We start from the raw sequence: 22,519 nt of genomic DNA on the forward strand, positions 1-22,519 counted from the left end.
TCCAACACATTTAATCAGACATACTCTTCATCAGTTTTCAAGAAAACAAATTCTGTTGAAAGGCAAGAATTTTGAGTGCATTTAATATTAACTATAATAGTTAATATTTATTGAACACTTTGTATAGACAAGACTAAGCTAAATACTTTATAAAATACATTAACCCATTTAATTCTCACAACTCATTATCTCCATTTTACTAAAGGGGAACCTGAACCACAAGAAGTTAAAAACGTGTCCATTGCCATATGGTTGGTATGTGAATAAGATGGGGCTCCCCTCCAAGAAGAAATCCATGCTTCTTATGGGTATACTGTGTGAATCTCACAGAGTGAATTCCTGGAGGACAGGTGGCTATCATGCACATCTTGTTCAATAGGCTAAGGATAAGCAGAGTTGTCTAAAAGACTATAATTCACTTTTCACAGAATTGTTGGCCAATTTTCCTGTGGAATCCTATAGATAAAATATAAAACAGTAAATATCTACCTAAGAACTATTAATAAAGAAAGACACGGCTTAATCCAAGCACATGCTGGAGACCACAAATATTTTTGGTCATGACCCACAGAATTTCATAAATGAAAGAGAAAAGGTAGTGGTCAACGTTCAAGCTAATGTAGATGAAAAATCCCAGAAATAACATGATTTATAATGACAAATAACCTTTCACTGATCTCTCCCCTAATTACCAAACCTACAGACCTCTTCCAGTTTTCAACCTTTGTGCATCAACCAGTATTAGAGAACATTTATTCTTTCTGTGCTTCTCCCCTGCTTGGCTTTCTACAGCAATAGTCTCTTATGGCTCCTTCCTTGCATAAAGAGAAACCCGTTTCAAGCTCTGACGGCAGTTATGTGTTATTACTACAAGGTATGTTCGAGCACTTAAAGGCAAAGAGCACAGCTAAGTTTCACTAATACCAGAGCCAGCCATCAGAAAGTCCTTAGGATCAAGCCTATCAGAGCTTGTCTGTCTGTCTGTCTGTCAGCTGTTTCATGCACACAGTCACTGTCTTAGTCCATTCAGGCTGTCATAACAAAATACCATGTTTATGAGGCTGGGTGGCTCATAAACAACAGAAATTTATTTCTCATAGCTCTGGAGTCTGGAAACCCAAGGTTAAGATGCCAGTAGATTTGATGTCTAGTGAAGGCCCACTTCCTTGGTTGAAGACTGCACCTTCTATCTGTGTCCTTAAATGGCAGAAAAGGGGAACAGTCTCCCTGGAGTCTCTTTTACAAGGGTGTTCAGTCTATTGCTGAGGGGTGGCTCCACCCTTATGATGTAATTATTTCCCAAAGCCTCACCTTCAAATAGCATTGCCTTGGTGATTTGATTTTAACATATGAATTTTGGAGAGAGATCAGCATTCCCCTAGAGTCCTCAGTTTTATAGCTCCTCAAGTTCGCCACAGCCAGAGATTACTTCTGAATCCCAGCAACAAATTCTTGGAAGAGAGAATATCGATCCTAGTATCAAGGAAAGAAGGGTTGAGGGTTAACACTCAGAAAAAAAATGCGATAATCTTTTAGGTTGGTCAGATATTTCTAAAGTTATTTACAACAAAGTATCTTCCCTGAGAGGACTCTTCACTTCTCACATTCTCAGGGTCACCAAATCCTGGGTAATTATTTCTACATAGTCTTTCTCATTAGTAATCCTATTCCTTTTCTATAGTGCCATGGTCCTTGATAGACTCCAGGACTTAGTCAGAGGTAGAGATGGTCTCAGGACCTTCCACAGCAAATAAATATCCTTTCTCATACCAACTCCCCATCAGTGCTAGGTTGAAATGGATGCAAAGTGTGGGCATAGTACGGAAGGCTGTTATAATCAATTAGTGATGTCTGTGATGGGGAAAAACAGTGTCAGCACGTGAGTCAGATGTTGATGCTTTTGACTCAGGTTCTGATTCTTTGTTGACAGATGAGGATTCTGAGGCCTACAGAAATAAGGTAAACTTGCTCTAAGAGAAGTTAGTGGCAGTGGTCGGGCAAAAATCTGGATAACACAACTACTACTACTAGTGCTCTTTCCAAGGCATCTTGCTATTTTATTCTTGGGAAGTAGACATATCTAAAATAGAGAGAGGGGCTTCTAGGAGCCTAAGAGAGCCCCAACACAGTCCACTTTTCAGCCACAACCTAGTCACATATATGGAAGTCAGCAGGGCAGAGGGACACAGTCTCACAAGATGAAAACTTAATTGATAGGTAAAGTGTTATATTTATTTGTAGTTTGATATCACCAACTGCCTAAGGCCTTAACCATACAGTGTGGATGCTGATTTAGCTAAAGCATTCTACCCATAAAAACATCGTCATTTAACATTTATTGAGAGTTTACTACATGCTGAGTACTTTTTAAGCTACTTTACACATATTAACTCATTTAATCTTGGTGGCAAGCCAATTCATTAGTTACTATCATTACTCCCATTTTCACAGAACAAGAAACTGAAGCTCAGAGAGGTTATGTAAAGGGCCCAGTATCATGTAGCTAAGGAGTGGTCAAGTTGGGATTCATATGCAAAGACATCTGATTCTAATGTCCAAGCTCTTGAGCATTACTCCACTTGGTTTCTCTCCTTTCCAGTGTTATTGTGAAGCCTAACTATGACTACACGTAGCAAAGTGCTTAAAAAACATTTGTCAGTTTGTTACAACATGACATGACTGCCGAGATGCCTGGGTGGCTCAGTGGTTGAGTGTCTGCTTTTGGCTCAGGTCGTGATCCCAGGGTCCTAGCATCGAATCCCACAGCAGGCTTCCCGGAGGGAGCCTGCTTCTCCCTCTGCCTATGTCTCTGCCTCCTTCTCTGTGTCTCTCATGAATAAATAAATAAAATCTTAAAAAAAAAAAACATGACATGACTGCCATCAATAACTTACTACATGTTGGTTTTGGAATTTTGTTAGAGTTCCATGTGCTTTCCTAGAATAATCTACCTCTGGCTGAATAAAACTTATAGATTTCTGAAACACATATATCTTTTTGTAAGAATGTCAAGAAGCTAGGAACAGAGTCATACAAAGATGACAGAAAATCACAAGACCAGAATATAAAGTGGTAACAAAACTGGACTTTGGCTCTCAAGGTTAATGATGAGACTACATTTCACCTGGTAGTAACTTCTCATGTAGAAACTTTCAGTACTTTGAAGGAACTGTGCTTCCAGAGAATCAGCTTTAAAAGACTAAGAAATGACAAAATTAACAAGACTCATGAGATCCGGATTTATGAGGGACACTGAGTGCCAGTCAAGAGTAACTTCCATGTGGCCCCACAGGCCCCAAGGAGTATGAGAGCACCATCAGAGGATGATCTTCCAGAAGTTCTGAAATACTCAGAGTGATGTAATGTCACACCAGTTTCTCATCAAAACCCCTAGCCCTTTCAGAACTACCAAATAAATAAACTTAAGTAGAACATAAGTACTGCAAAATAAACTAAAAACAAACTATTTAACTAATGCCAGGTTTGACTAGCATAAAAATTGCTAGAAGTTTTAATATTTGGTCTAGTCATCAGAGCACTGAACTAGGAATCTGTGACCCTTACCTCTCCGCACTTCCCTCACCCCTTTATGAGAGCTCAATCTTCTCATCTGTACCCTGAGACTACACCTTATAGTAGTTTCCTAGGGCTGCTGTAACAAAGTACCACAAACTGGATGGCTTTAAACAACAGAAGTTTATTCACCCATAGCTCTGGAAGCCAGAAGTCCAAAATTAGGGTGTAGGCAGGGTCATGCTCCCTCTGAGGACTCTAGGCCTTCTAGGATCCTTCCTTATCTTTTCCTAGTTTCCAGTGGTTGCTGGCAGTCCTTGTCATTACTTGGTTTGTGATGTCATTACTCCTATGTCTCCAACTTCACATGGCTGTCTTCTGTGTTTGTGTCTCTGTGTCTAGATTTTCCTCTCCTAATATGGATGCTAGTTACTGAATTAGAGTCCACCCTAATCCAGTATTACCGAATTTTAACTTGATTGTATCTGCAAAGACCCTCTTTCCAAATAAGATCACATTCATGAGCACAGGGGAATTAGGATTTCAACATCTTTTTAGGGTGGGGAGGACACAATTCAACCTGTAAGACACCTGTTTTGAAGTGTGCACCTAATCATCTGAAAGATTTCCCAGATCCAAAGTTCTAGGCTCATTAAAGTGTTTATTGAATTTGCTCCCATTTTTCAAATTAGATAGCCTTTGTCTTTAGCCCTATGGATCATTAATCAGACAAACCCTAGTTTTGCACCGACCAGCTGGGTGACCCTGGCAAGTTGCCCATGAGTCCAGGGCTCCAGTTTCTTAAGCTAAGGGAGATGATACCAGCATGGCTGGGGGCACAGAGCAGACCTGTGCTTTTGGGGAAGGTTCCTCTTCTCACCTTCCTGTCACATATCTGGGAGAGAAAGGCACACACCCAGGCCGTATCCAGGAGTCTCCCTAACGATGGTGGCGAAGAATGTAGAGAAGCAAGCAGCGGTTTCAATTAAAATTCACTGTTTCTTTCAGAACAGAAGAAAGTAATAAACCAATGCAGTAAATTAGTGCTGTGGAATTAATGCCCAGATAGACGAAATAAAAGAGAAATTTATGACCTTAATCAATCTCTTAAAAAATATATACATATATACAACTCCATCATCTGCTTTATTTACACCCTCCCAAATAATTCTCAGTAATTTTCAGCAGCAGCTTTGCCAGCAGCTGCTGGCTGTGTATCTAGGAGCGCCACCCCTCCTCCATGCCCCTTCCTGGTGGGTTAGCAGGACAGGGAGCGACATGGAAGACTGACCACCAGCCCCACTGAATGACCAACACCTCATCCCTTGGGAGGCACTTCTGAGCCTCTTACACAACTGGTGGGTCCCGAGCCAGGCAGCAGCATCATTCTCTTCCCTCCAGGACTGCCTGCTCAGTCCTCTGTCCCTTTTACCAAACTTCCCCATTCCTGATTGTCATTCAGTTTTATAAAATCCTTTTTCCATGTAACAGTTGTATTAACTCAAAGATCTGAATCTCATAAATGGGTGAAACAGATACCAACTAGTAATCCTGTCCATTGAAACTTGACTTAATTTGGCAGGGGCAGGGGCAGGTCAATGATTTCCTTCATATTATTAATGGGGCATCAGTTTTCACTTCACTAAGTCTTTCCAATCCTATGTTGTATCTAAAGATGGAGATCTGGGACACTAGTCGAAGTCCTCACAAATCTACCAGTCGGGTGGGGCTTGTGAATGAACACTGCATACTTACAACAGATGCCAAAGACCTCAGAGAGCCTTCATCTAGGTACAGGACTACAGAATCCTCAGTGGAAGTCAAAAGGATTTTTTTTCCTTTTCATCTACCTTTATTTCAAGGAAAGAACAATCCCCATATTTATCCATCAGAAGGCTGACATTAAGCAGAAATAGGATTTGGAGCTGTAAAAGTATTTTAAGGGAATAAACCCTGGGAACCTCAAATAATTTCTTCATGCTATCTTCTGAAAAACGCTGTTCAAAACTGACTCTAACGAAAATTCTGTTACAGCCAAATCCTCTCCAAATAATGAGCAGAGAAAAAGATAACTGTATCCACATTTATTATGTTTGAAGATTTGTTATTATTTTGTTCTTTTCCTAATGGATTTGATTTCAAGCATTCAGAGAGCCTTTAAAAAACAAAGAACTCAGAGTCAGAGGGCAGCTCTAGATTTCTTTCCATTTTTATTTCGTTGTATTATTAATGATACATATGCATGCATATATATATATATATGTAGATATAGGTATAGATGTACACACTTTTTTTTAAGGTTAACAAATCCATCACACCTTCAAACCCAGTCATTCATTTTGTACAGGATGCTTTGGTAAGGGCCATATGGAAAAGAATCCTACAAAATATTCCATACTCATTCATCAGTTCTCAACCCCCAGGAGACATTCAACAATGCCAGGAGGTATTTTGACTGTCACAACTATTGTCCTACTCAATAATGCATAGGACAGCCCCCACCTTGAGACTTGTCCAATCCAAAATGTTGACAGCACTGAGGTTGAGAAACTCTGAAATTAGCACTTACGATCTTAACCAGCACACAGACAAAATCAAGCCACAGGAAGAAGAGCCAGAGTCCACCACAGGAAAGAGCATGTTCTCCCTTGTGATGGACAGCCCTGACCAAGCCCTCTGCACCCTCATAATCCCCAACCCCCATCCTTCCAGCCCATAGTTGTGAGTTGATCAAATGGGGAAACCCGCAGCCTCCCAGGGAACATAATGACAGTGTAGGAAAGTTCCCTTTGTCCTTGTTCATTTGGAGCACATTCACAGAGATGCAAAGGTCACTGCTGAATTTAAATAACCCCCCTGTGATAAATCTGCATGAGCCCGATTTGTTCTACTGGACTTGTTGGATTAAATGAACACAATTTAATGTTCTATAGGACAAGGCCTCCTTTCATGGCTGAAAGAAGGAGCGAGGGTGATTTACAGTTTCATACATACTCATTCGCTACATTATCTGCTTTGTGCCTGTACTTATGAATATCAACTCATCATCTAGCGGCCATTTCTACCCATTCAGGAGAATTTAGCTTTCCATTAGGAAGGAATAAGGAATAAGAGACGGTAACAAGAGATTGGCACAGCATTCAAGCTGAAGAAAAAGCACCAATATTTGTACCCTTGCCCCTCACCTTGTGTTTTTTTCTTTTTAATCTCTGGTTTTATACACAAAACAAGGTTTCCTTCTGGTTTCCAGGAAAAGGTAGTTTCCTAAGCAGATTACCAACAAACAGGGCCATGCATAAAGATAAGGATTAGGTTACTTAAGATACTAAATTATTTTTGAGTACCACTATCTTATGAACTAACCCTTTTTTATAATGACATACTAATATCCAGTGTTTGTTTATTCATTAAAGTAGGTCTGACCTCCACTTAGGAAGAAGTTCTGCTTCATTCCATATAATTGGAAACAATACAATTGCATTCAAACATTATATAACGCAGATTTTTATTAACCACAAGTCTTACGAATCAGTGATATTTTCTTCATGGATGATTAAAGAGAGTGGATTTTCATTTCTCTCCACTTCATAAAATACAAAGTATAAGCCAGGTTATGAGAGCTGATTTGGGGGGTGGGTAAAGAGACTACTTGGAATGCATAGTCACACCTCAAAATTCCAGCAATGTGAGGCAAGAGTGAATGGATAAATTATAAGGTGGGCTACCTTGTCCTCAGGTAAATCTCTCAGCACAGTGTTACCTCCCTCTTTTGTTTCGTTTGGGTACTGAAGTCTAGAGCCTTCTAAGTTCTCCAGGAAAGCAACATCAGCTTCCCTTGAGAACTTGTCGGAAATGCTCCACCTCAGGAATCTGTAGCCTAACAAGATAGCCAAGTGATTATTATCATGTTGAAGTGTGGTTTAGACTTTTCCTTCTGTTACCTTTCCTGGTTTTTTACCCACTATGTCTTATACCATACACCAAAAGACATGCTGATAGTATTTGGAGTTGATTAAAAAACAGAGGATGTTCAGTATTTTAATAAGCTATCCCTCCCATTTAAATAGGGAAAAAATGTCTAAATCCAAAGATACCAATGGCTGAGGGTAGAATTTGAGGTACCTCTGCAGCAGACACACTTATGAAGAGGAACTCTTCCTCTCTACCCACGTGGTGGGCAGGGTAGCTAGTCTACCCACACATAAAGCATATTGCGGTCAGGTTTATCCCAAGATGTTCACAGAAAGTCAAAGGGAGTTCAGCTTTCTCACCACTCAAACACAGATGGAGATGCCAGTGACCAAAGCATGGACCAAAAGGAGACATATGTCACACTGCAGGGAGGAATTCAGAAAGCCTTATGCCCTAGATAATCGATCAGCAGAAGATCTGGAAAAAGCAAGGATCACCTTCATAGACAGGGGCTCTCAGTGCAGCGTATGCTAATCCTGGTTGTATGCTGAGCAGAGGCAAAGGAAAACAGAAAGGGATCTTTTTATTTATGTTTTTTTTCCCTCCAAAAGTATTAAGTTGGCCTCCCAAAAGAAAGATATATAACCCAAGGCTTTTAAAAATCCAAATATTGGGACGCCTGGGTGGATCAGCGATTGAGCGCCTGCCTTTGGCCCAGGGTGTGATCCTGGAGTGCCAGGATCGAGTCCCACATCAGGCTCCCTGCATGGAGCCTGATTCTTCCTCTGCCTGTGTCTCTGCCTTTCTCTGTATCTCTCATGAATAAATAAATAAAATCTTAAAAAAATATTTAAAAAAATGAATAAATAAAAATAAAAATCCAAATATCACCAAAGAGAGAGATATATACATATTTGTTACTTCTAATGTCTTACAACACTCCAGACATTTATGAGTCTTTTAAAATTCTCTTTCTAATGGTATAATGCCTCTCAAACTAGCTTAAGTAGCAGCAGATGGGCTTTCAAGGTCAGTTTAACTTGTTTATATTCCCAAGGTAGTTTTCTGGCTCGCTCTCTCGCTCTCTCTCTGCAGATGGACCCATTCTTCCGGGCCCACTTCAGATCTGAGAAGTCCTTGCCCCAGGCCCCCTCTGACATGTTACCCTTTCCACAGAGTTTGACCATTTATTTCTTATAAACTGCCTTACATTCTTTGCTAAAGTACATTGTATGTGTGATGGTCCCATTTTTCCCATGAGAATAAATTCCCTGAATGCAGAAACCATCTCATGCCTCTGTTATATCTGCCATCTTGCAATACCTGAGGTCTAAGACAGCAGTAGACAATAGTGCACAACACACTTTCTAAGCCTGAATGGAAGGTTCCAGTGCTATACAATATGTAATGAGGAAAAACATTGCTGCCTTTCTGCCTTTCAAGTATGCCTTCCTCAAAAGACAGTGGAATTGTGAAGTACCGTATGTGCCACTTACATAAACTTTATTCTAGTGGGGAATATAGGATGATTAATAATAGTAACAACAACAGCTAAAATCTAGTGAGTGAATGCTTGTACTGGGCTAAGTGGTTTCCATACTATAGATAGAACTAAAATAAACATTCTAAAACCCTAGAGGAACTACTCACACCTGTTCCCCAATTGAGACTGGATAACTAGTTAATGGCCACCTTGGATTTTGTTACAAGGGCTAGAAGCAAGCATTTGCATTCCTGTTCACCCAAAGAGGCAAGTGGACACCAGCCTGTTGGGTGTCTCCAGCTCAGAACACTTTGGTAGGGCTCTGGTTACTTATGAGCTGAGGCATACATACACAAAGAAACTGCACTGGATTGAATTCAACTGCTTAGCATGGGTTCTCTGTGCAGGTCAGAAAGGACCTCAGAGTGGTACAGCTTTTGTTTTTACTCTTAAGCCACAAAAATTACTGAGTTTTTAGTAGAAATTACTGTGGTTTTAGGTCTGGTAGGGAAAAAATAGCATTTTGGGTAGAGAATGCTATTCAGTAGAGAAATCTCTCCCCTTTCTTGGGTCTGGGACATCCGTTATCTTCCGCAAGCTGTGGAACATAAGTATTGACATTATTTGACTATGCATTAAAAATCATTAAATCTTATTTATCATGTATCACATTGCCAAGGCAAAACAAAACTATAAATTTCAACTCGACCACAAAGGAAGGAATGAAAGGTCAGTTTACTAGAGTCTACATCCAGTTGAAAAAATCTAAAGCAAAGATCTTTAATAAGTATATTGGTTGGATGCATCTCCCACTTCATTAATAAAGAATGTTACATTAACATAACTATTTCAGACAAATGGTTTTAGAAAGACAGGAAGAAATGCTAAAGCGTGAAGTGTCTCTGTAGAGAGTTTTGAGAGCTGACTACAGACTGTTCATTGGCAGCGTTATACTCAGAGCAACGTGCTTCACAAGAATTACACCAGGCTTGCGGTTCTGTGAATCTTAACAGAAATAAGTATAGTGGTAACATGATTCTTCCAGAGCTTTGTAGTTTACCAACAACTTTCAAACACATTACAACTTTCTGTCTTCATAAATAAACCTCCTATGTAGTAAGCAGTATCATTTTCATTTTACAGATAAGAACCTGAGGTCTAAGGAGAATGAATGATGTGTCCATAAGCAGAGGTAAGGAAGTCAAGATGGGGTACCACCTTTTATTGCATTTTCAATATTTCAGGCACTATGCTAAGCATTTCACATAGGACTCCTATTTTTCTTGCAACAATCCTTGCTCTGTAATAGATATTAGTCACTTTGTTAATTTCATGTACCTTTGGGTCCCAGGAAGGCTTGGGACCCATATCGTACGTTTGTAACTGTTACTAGATTTTGTTTGGAAACTAGTAGGCACAATAATAAATGTTCAGTGAGTGAATAAGTGAACAAACAAAATCTAGTGTTTTCTTATCATGTGCTTGAGAATTACAAAGTAATGCTATGTATTTCTTTTAGACAATTAGAAAAGTTAGTCTAAAATGTCATTCCTGGCACAAATGTTTTTTTAAAATCTATGGCAAGGACAGAGAAATTATAAATCTAATTAAGGCTATTATTATGCATGATAGGCTAAATTGTGATAATACAAGAGTCTCTGAAAATTCATGCCAACTTCTAAAATCTGCATAAAATACAGCTTCAGTTACATGAGTCTCTATGTTCTTCTTTGCATGTAACGTACAGCCTACATTCTTCACATCCAACCCAAATTCTTCCATGTGACTTTATTCTGAAAATCTTTTCAATGGTCAGAAGAGGAAGAGAAGAATTTGAAACTGCCTTTCTGCAGTGTCTTTTAACTTCTCAAAAAGAGGGTGGTGGGCTCACTATGAATGACTCAAGTAGCAATGGAATTAGAAGGAAGGCAGAAGGTGATGGGTGGGGTTCACATTCCACAAGGGCTGTGAAACGTGAAGACATCTGTGCCCTCTACGTTTTTATTGTGACATTTTTCTTGTCTTTATCCTCTCTCTCCTTCAACTTTCTGAAGTATCAGAGTTCATTTCTCTGCCACCATATTCCACAGAGCCCTTGGCTATAGTGAGAAAGTGAATCAGGAGGGGCTTTCGACCCAGCTCAGGTCCTTGAGCAGTTTATCCAACTTAACACAGCTCTGAAAGGTTGAGCTAGTCTCCAAATCCCCAAGTTTTCTCTTTCAAGTTCCAGCAGGCTTCAATATGACCTTGATAGTGGATGGCCACTCTTTGTATAATAATGGAATGCAAGTCAATTCCTGATTCAACACTCTTAAAATGTGAGAGTCCCCCTAACAAGAGGACTAACATACTTATAATTGGAGAAAATCAATTATTTCCTAAAACTTGGCATCCTTTCCAAATTATGTTCATGGGAATCTGACATTTATAAAATACATGGGGTCAGCTGTATGTTTCCTCTTTAACAAACATCGACAAAAGAAATAACTATCAACTCTATTAGGAAACCTGAGTATGTCCACACCAGCAAACATCAACTAGTCTAGCTTTTGACACTGTCAATTCACTTGCCCAGGGTGAAACAGCAATGCCATCTTTTTTGCATTCTTCTAAATTCCAATTAATTCAAACAAACTCTATCTGCCACAATTCTCACTGAGGGTTTGACTCTCTTTTTCAGATTAAACAAGGCAAATCACAAGAAAGCAAGAAAACTCTGAGACCTTCCCAAGTATATGTAATTGTCTCAGAATGCATTCCTCCAAATTTGATACCTGCCCTGCCTGAGCCTTAGCCAACAAATTGTAGGGCCAATTTCTAGAAATTTTTTTAAGCAAAAGACCCAAAAACTTAAAGGTGGTACATTTTATGTAAAAATTGAGACACTGGAAGTTCTTCGAAATATTGACACTACACTCACGGGTACTACAAGAATCATAAAAAATCTGGGGCTTAAATTTAAGGCTTACAGGAGATCATTTACAACAAGCTAGATGAAAGTCAAGCGAAGGAGAAACTCCTAGAAGTAAAGGAGTCACAAAGCCAGCTTATCCGCAGAACCCAGCCTAGGCCAGTTTTTTTCCCTCCCAAGAAAGACAAAGGGGACAGTTGGCCTTCTGAGTGGCTTGGGAACCACTTTTATTATTATGAGGAAAGCAAATCTGAAGCTTTTTGTGAAAGCCTCTAATTTCTATTAGATCACTTCACCTTGGTTCAGCTGAAGTTAAAACACACCAACCAGAATATACCAAGTAGAATGGTCACCTTTTCAGAAACTACCCACAGAAAAAAGAAGAATGTTGTTCTCTACATCATAAAGTAAATCAGGGGAAAGATAAAATGATCTAAATAAACAAGTGTCAGGCTGATGGGTTTAAAAGCTGGGCAACCAATGGAAAAAAGTCATATGAGCATTCCCTTACCTGTTTTGGTATTGATGGCAAAAAAATTCTGGGGATTCCCACTTGTAATCCTGTATGTCAGTTTCTCATTGGAACTGGAGTCAGGATCCTCAGCTTGGATCTGAATGACAGATACATCCTTTGGAGAGTTTTCCATGACAACAGGATAATAAATAGGTTCTGAGGTCAGGGGGGCATTGTCATTCACATCTTCAATTTCAATGTAGACCTCAATAGTAGAATAAAGCGGAACAACGCCCCGATCTGTGGCATACACGGTCAGCCAGTATGAACCCGTTGTCTCTCGATCAAGAATGTCTGCAGTAGAGATGACTCCTAAAAGAAAAGCAGAGAGACCGCTACAGCAAAACATTAAGTAAATTGTCCCCAATTCAGGGGGGCCTCGCTAAATAATCTTGGCATATAAAAAAATCCTTAATGTAGGACTCAAATAAGATGTTTCTTTTTATGTAAGAAAATTATTTTCTGCAAAACCATACTAAGTAGCTGTCCTACCATTTGAGAAATATAATAACATTCACAAAGACTATTTGAATTTGGAGGAAGGGATATCTCAATACATATGCACGTACACACACACACACACATAGACACACACACACAAACAGAGAGAAGACAATAGGGAGCAATGGTAAGAGAGTAGGCCAGAGGTCAAAATACTTCCAGAGATGCATGGGAAGTCAGGGCACTATCAGGTCAGTATCTCCATTTGACCTTGATATTGAGTTCATTGCTTATGCAACCGAAAGCTCTCCCAGGGTAAATTATTTTATTTGTTCATTCACAAAAATGAAAAAGACCTTTCAAATGTTCTTTTGCCAGTTAGGATGGAAAATATTTTGTATGCAAAGATGTAATAAGCTTCCTTCACATCGTTTCCCTGAAAATCCAATGTCACAGTTATTCCAAAAGAATGAGAGAAGCAGCCAGACCGATACACTTTCTGAATGATCTTTACCATGTAACGAACCCTATAGAGGGCTCTAAATAAATTCTGAGTATCTGAGAGATACTCATGGACAATTATTTTAAATTAGGAGCAGAAAAATGTCCAATCTCCTCCCTTCAACTTTCCCGTTTCAGGGTAGAAACAAGTGCCAACCAGGAAATCAGGTGTCTGTCAGAAAAGCCAGAGAGAAAACACAGTGCTCTATCTTCACAGCACTCACCCAAAACACTGGGTTACAGAAACTTGCTACAGGAGCTCTTAAGCACTTTCACTGGGGTGGGAAAACTTGGGCTTAGCTTATAAAATCTCTTATAGTAGTCAGGATACTTGTGGAAAGCATGCAATTTGTGTAAATCTTTATTTTTACTTTTATTTTTTTTAAAGATGTTATTTATTTATTCATGAGAGGCACAGAGAGAGAGAGGCAGAGACATAGGGAGAGGGAGAAGCAGGCTCTATGCAGGGAACCTGTTGCAGGGAACCTGATGCAGGACTCAATCCCAGGACTCCAGGATCATGCTCTGGGCCAAAGGCAGATGCTCAACTGTTGAGCCACCCAGATGTCCCTGTGTAAATTTTTATACCTGAAAAGACAGCCATGGAAAAAATCAAGAAATAGTTTTCCAATTCTGGATTGAATCCTCTAGCCTCTGAATTCCCATCAGACTTTAGACTGTATTAGGCATATAGTTTGGCCTACAGACCCTATATAAGCAAAATGCCAAGTATAGCAATTGGAACAGAGGAGGGTATCTGTCCAGAAATAGGTCAGAATACTCAAAGTTGCCTAAAACTCAGAATGGCTAATCTTCTAAGGGAAGGAACCTAAGTGATGGTGAAGTTCTAACTCCAAAGTTAACCAGCAAAGAACCCTGCATAGGGTTATGCAATGGAACAAAAGATAACTTTTTTTTAAGACTTTATTTTTAAATAATCTCCACACCCAACATGGGACTTGAACTTACATCCTAAGATCAGGAGTCACATGCTTTACCGATTGAACCACCTAGGCACCCTGACAAAAGATAATCTTAAATATTCTCAATGGAATATGTAAAACATATTGGATTTCTTGTAGATTCATGGGTGTTACCTAGAAGTCAAAATAGAGATGCCAATATGGCATCAGAAGAATAGACAGCAAATAACAGGGTAGGAAGAAAACAGGAAGAGCAAAATACAGTGATTATAAACATACTGCTATGTGTCCATTGACTAAATGAGTAACACACATCCTTATAAACTGGACTGAGATAGAGCAGAATGTCAACATGGCACTAAGGTCTGGAGACATTGGAGGGCCAGAGACCTGGCCAAATGTGAGCAAAGGACTCAGGTCTACCACAGACACCATGGCAAGTTTCCTGGAATACTCACAGCAGTAAAAGCCCTAAGCCGCCATGCAGATACAAGTGACACTGAACCCGGGGGAATTAGAGCTCTTCAAGTTAGAGGACAGTCAAGTGCCATGAAACAAAGCAGTTTCTGGAATGGAGACAAAAAGTAGGCTGGTAGGATCTGGGATGCAGTGTATGGGTTACAAAAAATGCTCTAGAGATGCTGAGAAGCACATCTTGCATGAGACCTATCAATTCAACTCACAAGCATCCACTGGCCCCTGTGCTAGACATTGGAGGAATAGTAGTAACAGAGAAGATCTCTATCTTCAAGGGACTCATAGTCTTGCTGAGAAGACAGATCTCTCATGAGAAGATCTGCTCTGAGGGGAAAACTGCATAGCCAACAGCCAGGTTTCATCTGGGTTGGACTGATATACTAGGAAGGGCAAAAAAACCTAGCAGAAGAGGGTGGGAGGCAAGTAGAATAGTATTTACTGAGCATTTATAATGTGCTGTGAGGTTGCAACCTAACTCCTCTATAATATGAGCTTTATAATTCTCTTCTATGGATGAGCCATTAAGTCTCAAATGTGAGTAGGTAACTTTCCAAAAGTCGCATGGCTAATTGTAGAACTGAAGTCAGCCTGCCTCAATGCTCCAATTTCAAACCTAGACAGTATTACTTGGACAAGGTGTTTAAACCAAGCTAGCCTAGTTTTACTACCCATATCTCAGTGTTGTGGTGATCATGTAATTAAATGTATGTTAAGAGCTTAGCAAAATACTTGCAATGTAGTAGATGCTGAGTATGTTATACTGGTGTGAATCTAAGGCAACACCAAAAAGCCTTGTCAAGAGTAATCACACTCTAAAGCAAGGGACAATTTGAAGAGGAGAGAAGTTTTATATGGACTCATGTGTTGGATTTTTTTCTTTTCTCTGGTTGTGTGGCACTCTTGCATATATAGCCTTTGTGACTTGCTCATGACATACCTTTATGTGAAAATATCTGGGCTATTCAGGAAACAGTAAAATAAGTCCACTAAAAAGAGGACATAACACAACAAGCAACAAAATCAAAGAAGCTGGGTCAGCTTTGCTTATGCTTTGCCTGAACACCTACCACGCACGCACTTGTTGCACTCACATGCACTCATAAGCACATGTGCACATGTGCATATTCACATACATACATACACATACGGATTTGAAGAATTGCTTTGTGATCCCTGGAAATCACTTAATTCCTTTTTCTTGCACCTGTCAAACTGGAAGATGGTATATTACAGGCTTTGGACATTAAATGATTCTGAGAAGTCCTTGGATGAAAGGCATCCACTAATGCCAATTAAAATATATGAGTGGAATATTCTACTTTATTTTTAAATAAAGGATCAGACATGTCCCTAGAAATTAGAATTCTTTCTCATTAAAATAAAATGTCTATGGCTATATTTACTCACTATCTAGAAGTGCAAATGAGTATCTTGGAACATAGTGTTCAGATATCAGTCTCATGGTCCAAAACTGTGAGGACAAAATGAAAGAATGTGTTAAAAATTACTTTTAAGATTCATCCAAGGATCCATATTAATCAGATTAATACAACCAATGCCCAAGGACAGCATTTCCTCACATCCTACTATGCTCTCATAGCTAATTATGACCTATATGGTCATAACTAAAAATGTAAACACACATGACCTTTTCTATTAAACAAAAACTCACTTTTGAGGTTGACCAAAGATTTCCAAAACCACGTCGTGAGCCCTTAGTTTTGTGACAACTGTCACACATTACTTTTTAAAACTGAAGGTGTATCTGACAAATGGTAAACTACACATATATAAAATAAACAATGCAGTCGGTTTTGTTACCCATGAAACCACTACCACAATCAGGATAGCAAACATAATCATAATCCCCAAAAGTATTCTCCTTCCCATTTTTAATCCCAATTAAAAATGCTCCCTACTCCAAGGCAACCCAGATTAGCTGTCACAACAGATCAATTTCCATTTTCTAGAATTTTACAGAAATGGAATCATGCAGTATGTACTCTTTTTGAATGGCTTCTTTCACACAGAATATATTATTTTAAGATTCATCTATGTTGAGATATATATCTGTATCTATATCTATATATATCAATGCATCACTTCGTTTAATTTTTGAGTAGTATTCCATTGTATATTTGTTTCAACCATTGACTTGATAGGCATTTCAGTTTTTAGATATTACAAATAAAACTGCTAAGAACCTTCAGATGCAAGTTTTATGCATAAGTACTTTCATTAGTCTTGAGTAATCACCTAGGAGTAGAACGGCTATATTACATGGCAAATATATGAGTTTACCATTTTACATTCCCACTAGCAGTCAATATAGGACATTCCAGTTGCTGTATATCCTCAGTTGTGTCATACCTCGCATGATCAGTTGCCTTAGACATTCTAATGCTATGTAGTGGTAGCCTGTAGTTTTAATTTGCATCCTCCTGATGATGTTGAACATCTTTAAAAGTGCTTACTTTCAATCTGCACTTCTTGTTTGGATAAATGTTCAGACTGTTTATTCATTCTTCTGACTGAGGTTTGTTTTCTTATTACTAAAATTTAAGAGTTCTTTATATATGGCTAAAAGTCCTTTATCAGATATATGATTTGTAAGTTTTTTTTGTCCAGGCTGCACCTAGTCTTTTCATTCTCTTAATTATAGCCTTTGGAAGAACAGAAATTTTTAATTTTAATGATAAATAATTTTTAAATTTTTCTTTTACAGATCATGCTTTTTGTGCATCTAAGAAATCATTGCCAAATCCAAGGTCACAAAGGTTTTCTCCTACATTTTCTTCTACAATTTAAAAGTCTTAGGTCTTCTATTTATATCTATGATCAATTTAGAATTAATGCTTATACATGGTGCAATATGGGTCGAGGTTTTTTCTTTTTTTGTAGGTAGGTATTCATGGTTCCCACTTGTTGAAAAGATGATCTTTTGTCCACTGAACTGCTTTTTCATCTTTGTCAAAAATCAATTGATCATGTATGTATGAGTCTAATTCTGGATTCTTTATTTTGTTCCATCGATCTATTTTGCTATGTTTGCATCAATATCACATTGTCTTATTTAATGTAGCTTCATAGTAAGTCTTGAAATTAGGAAGCATAACTTTCAATTTTGCTCTTGTTTTTCAGACTATTCCAGTCTATTTGTGATCCTATTCCAGATCCTTTGTGCTTCCATATGAAATGGAAATCATCTTAGAGTTCATATAAAATTTAGGAAAATCTATTAGCATTTTAACAGGGATTATGTTAACTCTATAGATCATTTTGGAAAGAACTGACATCTTAACAACTTTGGGTCCATTGATCCACGACAATGGTGTATCTCTCCATTTATTTGTGTCTTCTTTTATTTCTCTAAATAACGTTATTTATAGTTCTAGTATACAGGTCTTGCACATGTTTCATCAAATTTATCCCTAGACATTTCATGTTTTTTATTGCTATTGTAATGATGTTATTATTTTAATTTTAATTTCAATTGTTTGTTGTTCATATATAAAATATGATTGATTTTTTAAATGTTGATTTTATATACTGCAGCCTTGTTAAACTCACTTATTAGTTGTAATGGGTTTTTTATAAATTCCATAGAGTTTTCTACATATATGACCATATCATCTCCAAATAGGAACAGTTTCACAACCCTTGTCATCACAACCAACACCTCCATATTTATCACTATTTAATCATGGTGTGCCTGGTACTATGACAGGTATAATAAATGCATTCTTCATTAACATCTCTAAACCCTTTCATTCATTCAGCAAGTATTTATTAGTACCAAGACTCATGAAGTTGCTATTTTTATCTCCTTATTAGAGATAAGGAAGCAGGTTTAGGTTAAGTAACTTGCCAGTGGTCACTCAGCCAATAAATAGAAAATCCAGTTCTAAAAACTTGGTCTGTCAAACTTGAGACCAGTTGTTAATCAAAATATTATATTGTCTTCTTAATCCATATAGATATCAAATCCACATAGTATTTCATGTCCAAAGATTTTTCCCCTTCTGATAGAGTTATTAACTGAGCAAACAATATTAAGGTAATATTAGACTTTTCTAGTTGACTCCTCCATATTGGTTGTAAAAAAATCATTAAAAAGGTTCTTCTTAGTCTATCCTTATAGAATATTTAAAAAATATTACTTTATTAAAAAATAACAGTATTGATTCTCTGCAAAGAGAGTCTGTTTTGTGTATAAGGATATGCATATTTTTAGTCCATTAGCTAACATAGTTCTGGAGCATTGATCTCCAGAAAGGAGCCTCCTTCCATCTGCCCATTATAGAAAATAGGCCTAGAAGTAGAGTCTCTGTCTGGTTGCTTAATTGCTATACAGTCTCACTGCCTACAACAGTGTCTGGCATATACTAGGCACACAAGAAATATGTGTTCATAAAAGCATTTAGTTCCTAACATCGAATCAGCAGTAAATTAGTTTACCTACTGATGAGATAGGTCAGCCTTACTTGATCAGACCCAAAAGGGACCTCAAAGACCACTAAGTATTACCGACCACTAATGAAAACAGCCTTCCCACAACATCTCTGACCTGAACACCCAGCCTCTGCTTGAAATCTGGTGACAGGGCTCTCACTATTTACTAGGGAGTTTCAGGTAATACGAAGTTCTTCCCACTGAGGCAAAAGTCCCATCTCTTTCTAGTTTTGAATGCTCTTCCTATCTGCACCCCTGCTCACATCCCAGAATAATACAGATCAAGTCTGCAAACCACCTGTGGTAGGTCTTCATAAGATATCAGAAGATGACACCCTCATTCCAGGGTGTTTCCTCTCCAGTCTAAGAATTCTGTCCTCACAATATCACATAGGCTTCTAGTCCTTTCTTCCTCCCCATCTCTGCCTCTGAATCAAGAAGACACGAAGCTCTGTCCATTCACAAATGTGCACTGAGTGGGGGTAGAAATGGGTGATTAATAATAAATCTTATTCAAAAGATAAACTATCCACAGTGAGCTTTTAGCATGTTCCAGGTAGTACAGCTCAGTGGAAAGGACTCAGGTAAAATATCCCAGATGGGGACACATCTTATCCCTCACATTTTCATCTACCATGGAAACGCTTCAAGTATACGCAACTGAGATGCTCAAATTTTATGCTGATATTTATGAAAATGTCATTTAATAAAGTCTTTAAAATGCAGTTGAGGGCACCTGGGTGGCTCAGTCAGTTAAGCATTTGACTCTTGATTTTGGCTCAGGTCATGATCTCAGGGTCCTGAGATCGAACCTGGTGCCAGGCTCTGTACTCAGCAGGGAGTCTGCTTGACTTTTCCCTCTCCTTCTGCTTCTCTCCCCCCATGCACACACTTCCCTCTTTTAAATAAATAAAAACATAAAATCTTTAAACAAATACAGCTGGGATTTTTAAATGATTTTTTGTTTTTGAGATATGTTTATAATTTTTTTTCTTCTCCTCTTTCATCATTATTTGCTGTATAATAAAGGTAGCAGAGGACTGGAATTCTTTGGGCATCTTAATATTTAGTTGTATGGGCAGATGCGCAAACAGTAATTAATTGCTACAGAACCACGTACAGCTTAAACTAGAATTAGACCCGCATGAAGTGCATTTAGCTGTAATTGTTCCTTTTTAGACACAAATATTAGAAAAAAATATGTGTATATTGTTCTCATTGAATAAGTTCTCAATACTTGATATGAAAGGAAAAACTGTGTGTAGTTGTTCATAATCAGGTGACCATTATATGCTGAGTTGCTCATCAGCCGCATCTCCATATGCCACATCCTAGGTCTCAAATGACATCTAACCCCAAAAGAATGACACCCCAACACCTCCAGTAGCTCTACAAACAGCCGTCAACTGGTTCAGGGAATGCTTTGGGGCAGTGAGCTTATCACATGATGAAAATTCCCTCACCAAAGTAAATAATACAGATTCTGAGACAGGTCAAAAAAATAAATAAATAACAACAACAACAACAACAAAACACCACACACACACACACACACACACACACACACAAACAGACAAAACAACTTAAAAAAAAAACACCTCTGAGTGGCTTAGTCAGTTAAGGGAGTGACTGTTGGTTTCAGCTCAGGTCATGATCTTGAGGTCCTGGGATCAAGCCCTGGGATGAGCCCCACATCCAGTTCTGCTCTCAGGGGGTAGTCTGCTTGAGGATTCTTTCTCCCTCTCCCTTTGCCCCTCCCCCAACTTGTGCTCTTTCTCTCTCTCTAAAATAAATAAATAAATCTTAAAAGAAAAACACAACCTTGGGAACCCTGGGTGGCGCAGCGGTTTAGCGCCTGCCTTTGGCCCAGGGCGCGATCCTGGAGACCCGGGATCGAGTCCCACATCAGGCTCCCGGTGCATGGAGCCTGCTTTTCCCTCTGCCTATGTCTCTGCCTCTCTCTCTCTCTCTCTCTCTCTCTCTGTGACTATCATAAATAAATAAAAATTAAAAAAAAAAAAAAAACACAACCTTGATAGCATATTCATTGTAGATGCCCTCAATGAGGTCTATTTGTGCATATATGTTTAATTATGACTTTTAATTAGTCAAAATATTAACTGCCAATTCTCAGTGCATTGGACACTTTTGTTAAGTTTTTATTTTGCAGTAATGATTGATTCACAGGAAGGTTAAAAAAAAATGTACAGGGAGTTCTCAGGCACCCTTCAGCTAACCTCCCCTGTTGTTAGCATCTAAGGGCATTTTTAAATTGCTTATTCCTTCAAGAATCAAACTCTTACTGGAGTTATTTCTGAGAACACATGGAATTCCTTCATGGGATCCATAACCACTTTTATCCAACCCCTGCTTGCTGGCAGCAGGATCACAGAGATACTATTTTTCTTTCTGTTCCTATTCATCCCTGGACTTGTATAAGGCTCTTAATGCCTTAACAGGGATCATTGTTCTGAGCAGAGGGTGGTAATAATTAAGGAAGAATGGGGATTTTATCCTCATAGGCCCAGCCAGGGTCACTCAATGCACTACTGTGGTTATATCTATAATTGCTACCAGTCTAAAATATACATACAACCCCGATGAGCTGAAATGGGATGAGGCAAGATGAACAGAGAAATTGTGAGCGGAGAGAATCTTAACTTAGATGCTTAAAATGCTTAGAATTTTAGTGTGAACATATTACATATACATATATTTTATGTACCCTCTATATCACATACTTGATATATAATATATTTAAACACACACTTTAATGTACTTTTTAAATTGGTGATTTTAAGTGAATCGCCCAGCTAATCAAGTGGCAAAGTCAGGCCTGGAATCTAGAGCACTGAATAGGAGTCACACACTCTTTTCATTACAGAAGTTGCCTGCTGATCTATCCACATGTGTCCATTATCATGAAAAAGAAGGCAATTCCATGCCCCTGTGCTCCTTGCAGTGGGTTGGTATCAGCTCTTTGGTAATAGGAAATTCAATAGTTCCATTCCTTTCCTCAATTTCTAAAAGTTACTGCAATGTATTATTCAGAATCCATTTTTATGTCTTCTCAGAAGATTCTCCGATGTTGGACTGGTTTGAGACCAGGCGAATTGGAGGACCGAGCATTCCTTGAAAGTCCATCATTCCTCTGCCTTTGTGTACATCTGCACATGCATGATGCTTCTTTGTCCTCTGCCTCCACATATAGACCTCTCTGTTCTTCACCTTTTCAAGGAGGTTTCAGATTCAGAGAAAACCCTCTCATTCAGAGGGCTAGGGCTGGGACTCACCCCTTCTGCCTCTTCCTTAGCACCTTTTTTTTTTTTTTTTTTTTTTTGTCCCTTTATCTTAGGGAACATTATAAATGCTGAGTAAGTAAATGAAGGATA

General features: G+C 38.6%; 1 protein-coding gene across 5 annotated transcripts in view; it reads right to left on the reverse strand.

Annotated features, from left to right (window-relative positions):
- FAT3 (FAT atypical cadherin 3) overlaps window positions 1-22,519 on the reverse strand; it is a 646,715-nt gene that overhangs the window by 331,672 nt on the left and 292,524 nt on the right. For 3 of the 5 annotated variants that reach the window (XM_025419331.3, XM_025419329.3, XM_035703699.2), the window contains exon 3: window positions 12,331-12,645. In XM_025419331.3, the coding sequence (XP_025275116.3) occupies window positions 12,331-12,645 (315 nt within the window). Of the gene's footprint in view, window positions 1-1,066; window positions 1,474-12,330; window positions 12,646-22,519 lie in introns of those variants that run through there. The other 2 variants (XR_004807702.2, XM_049098783.1) reach the window with 2 other exon arrangements.

This window comes from Canis lupus, chromosome 21, assembly GCF_003254725.2.
Source record: "Canis lupus dingo isolate Sandy chromosome 21, ASM325472v2, whole genome shotgun sequence".
Taxonomy (NCBI): Eukaryota; Metazoa; Chordata; class Mammalia; order Carnivora; family Canidae; genus Canis; species Canis lupus.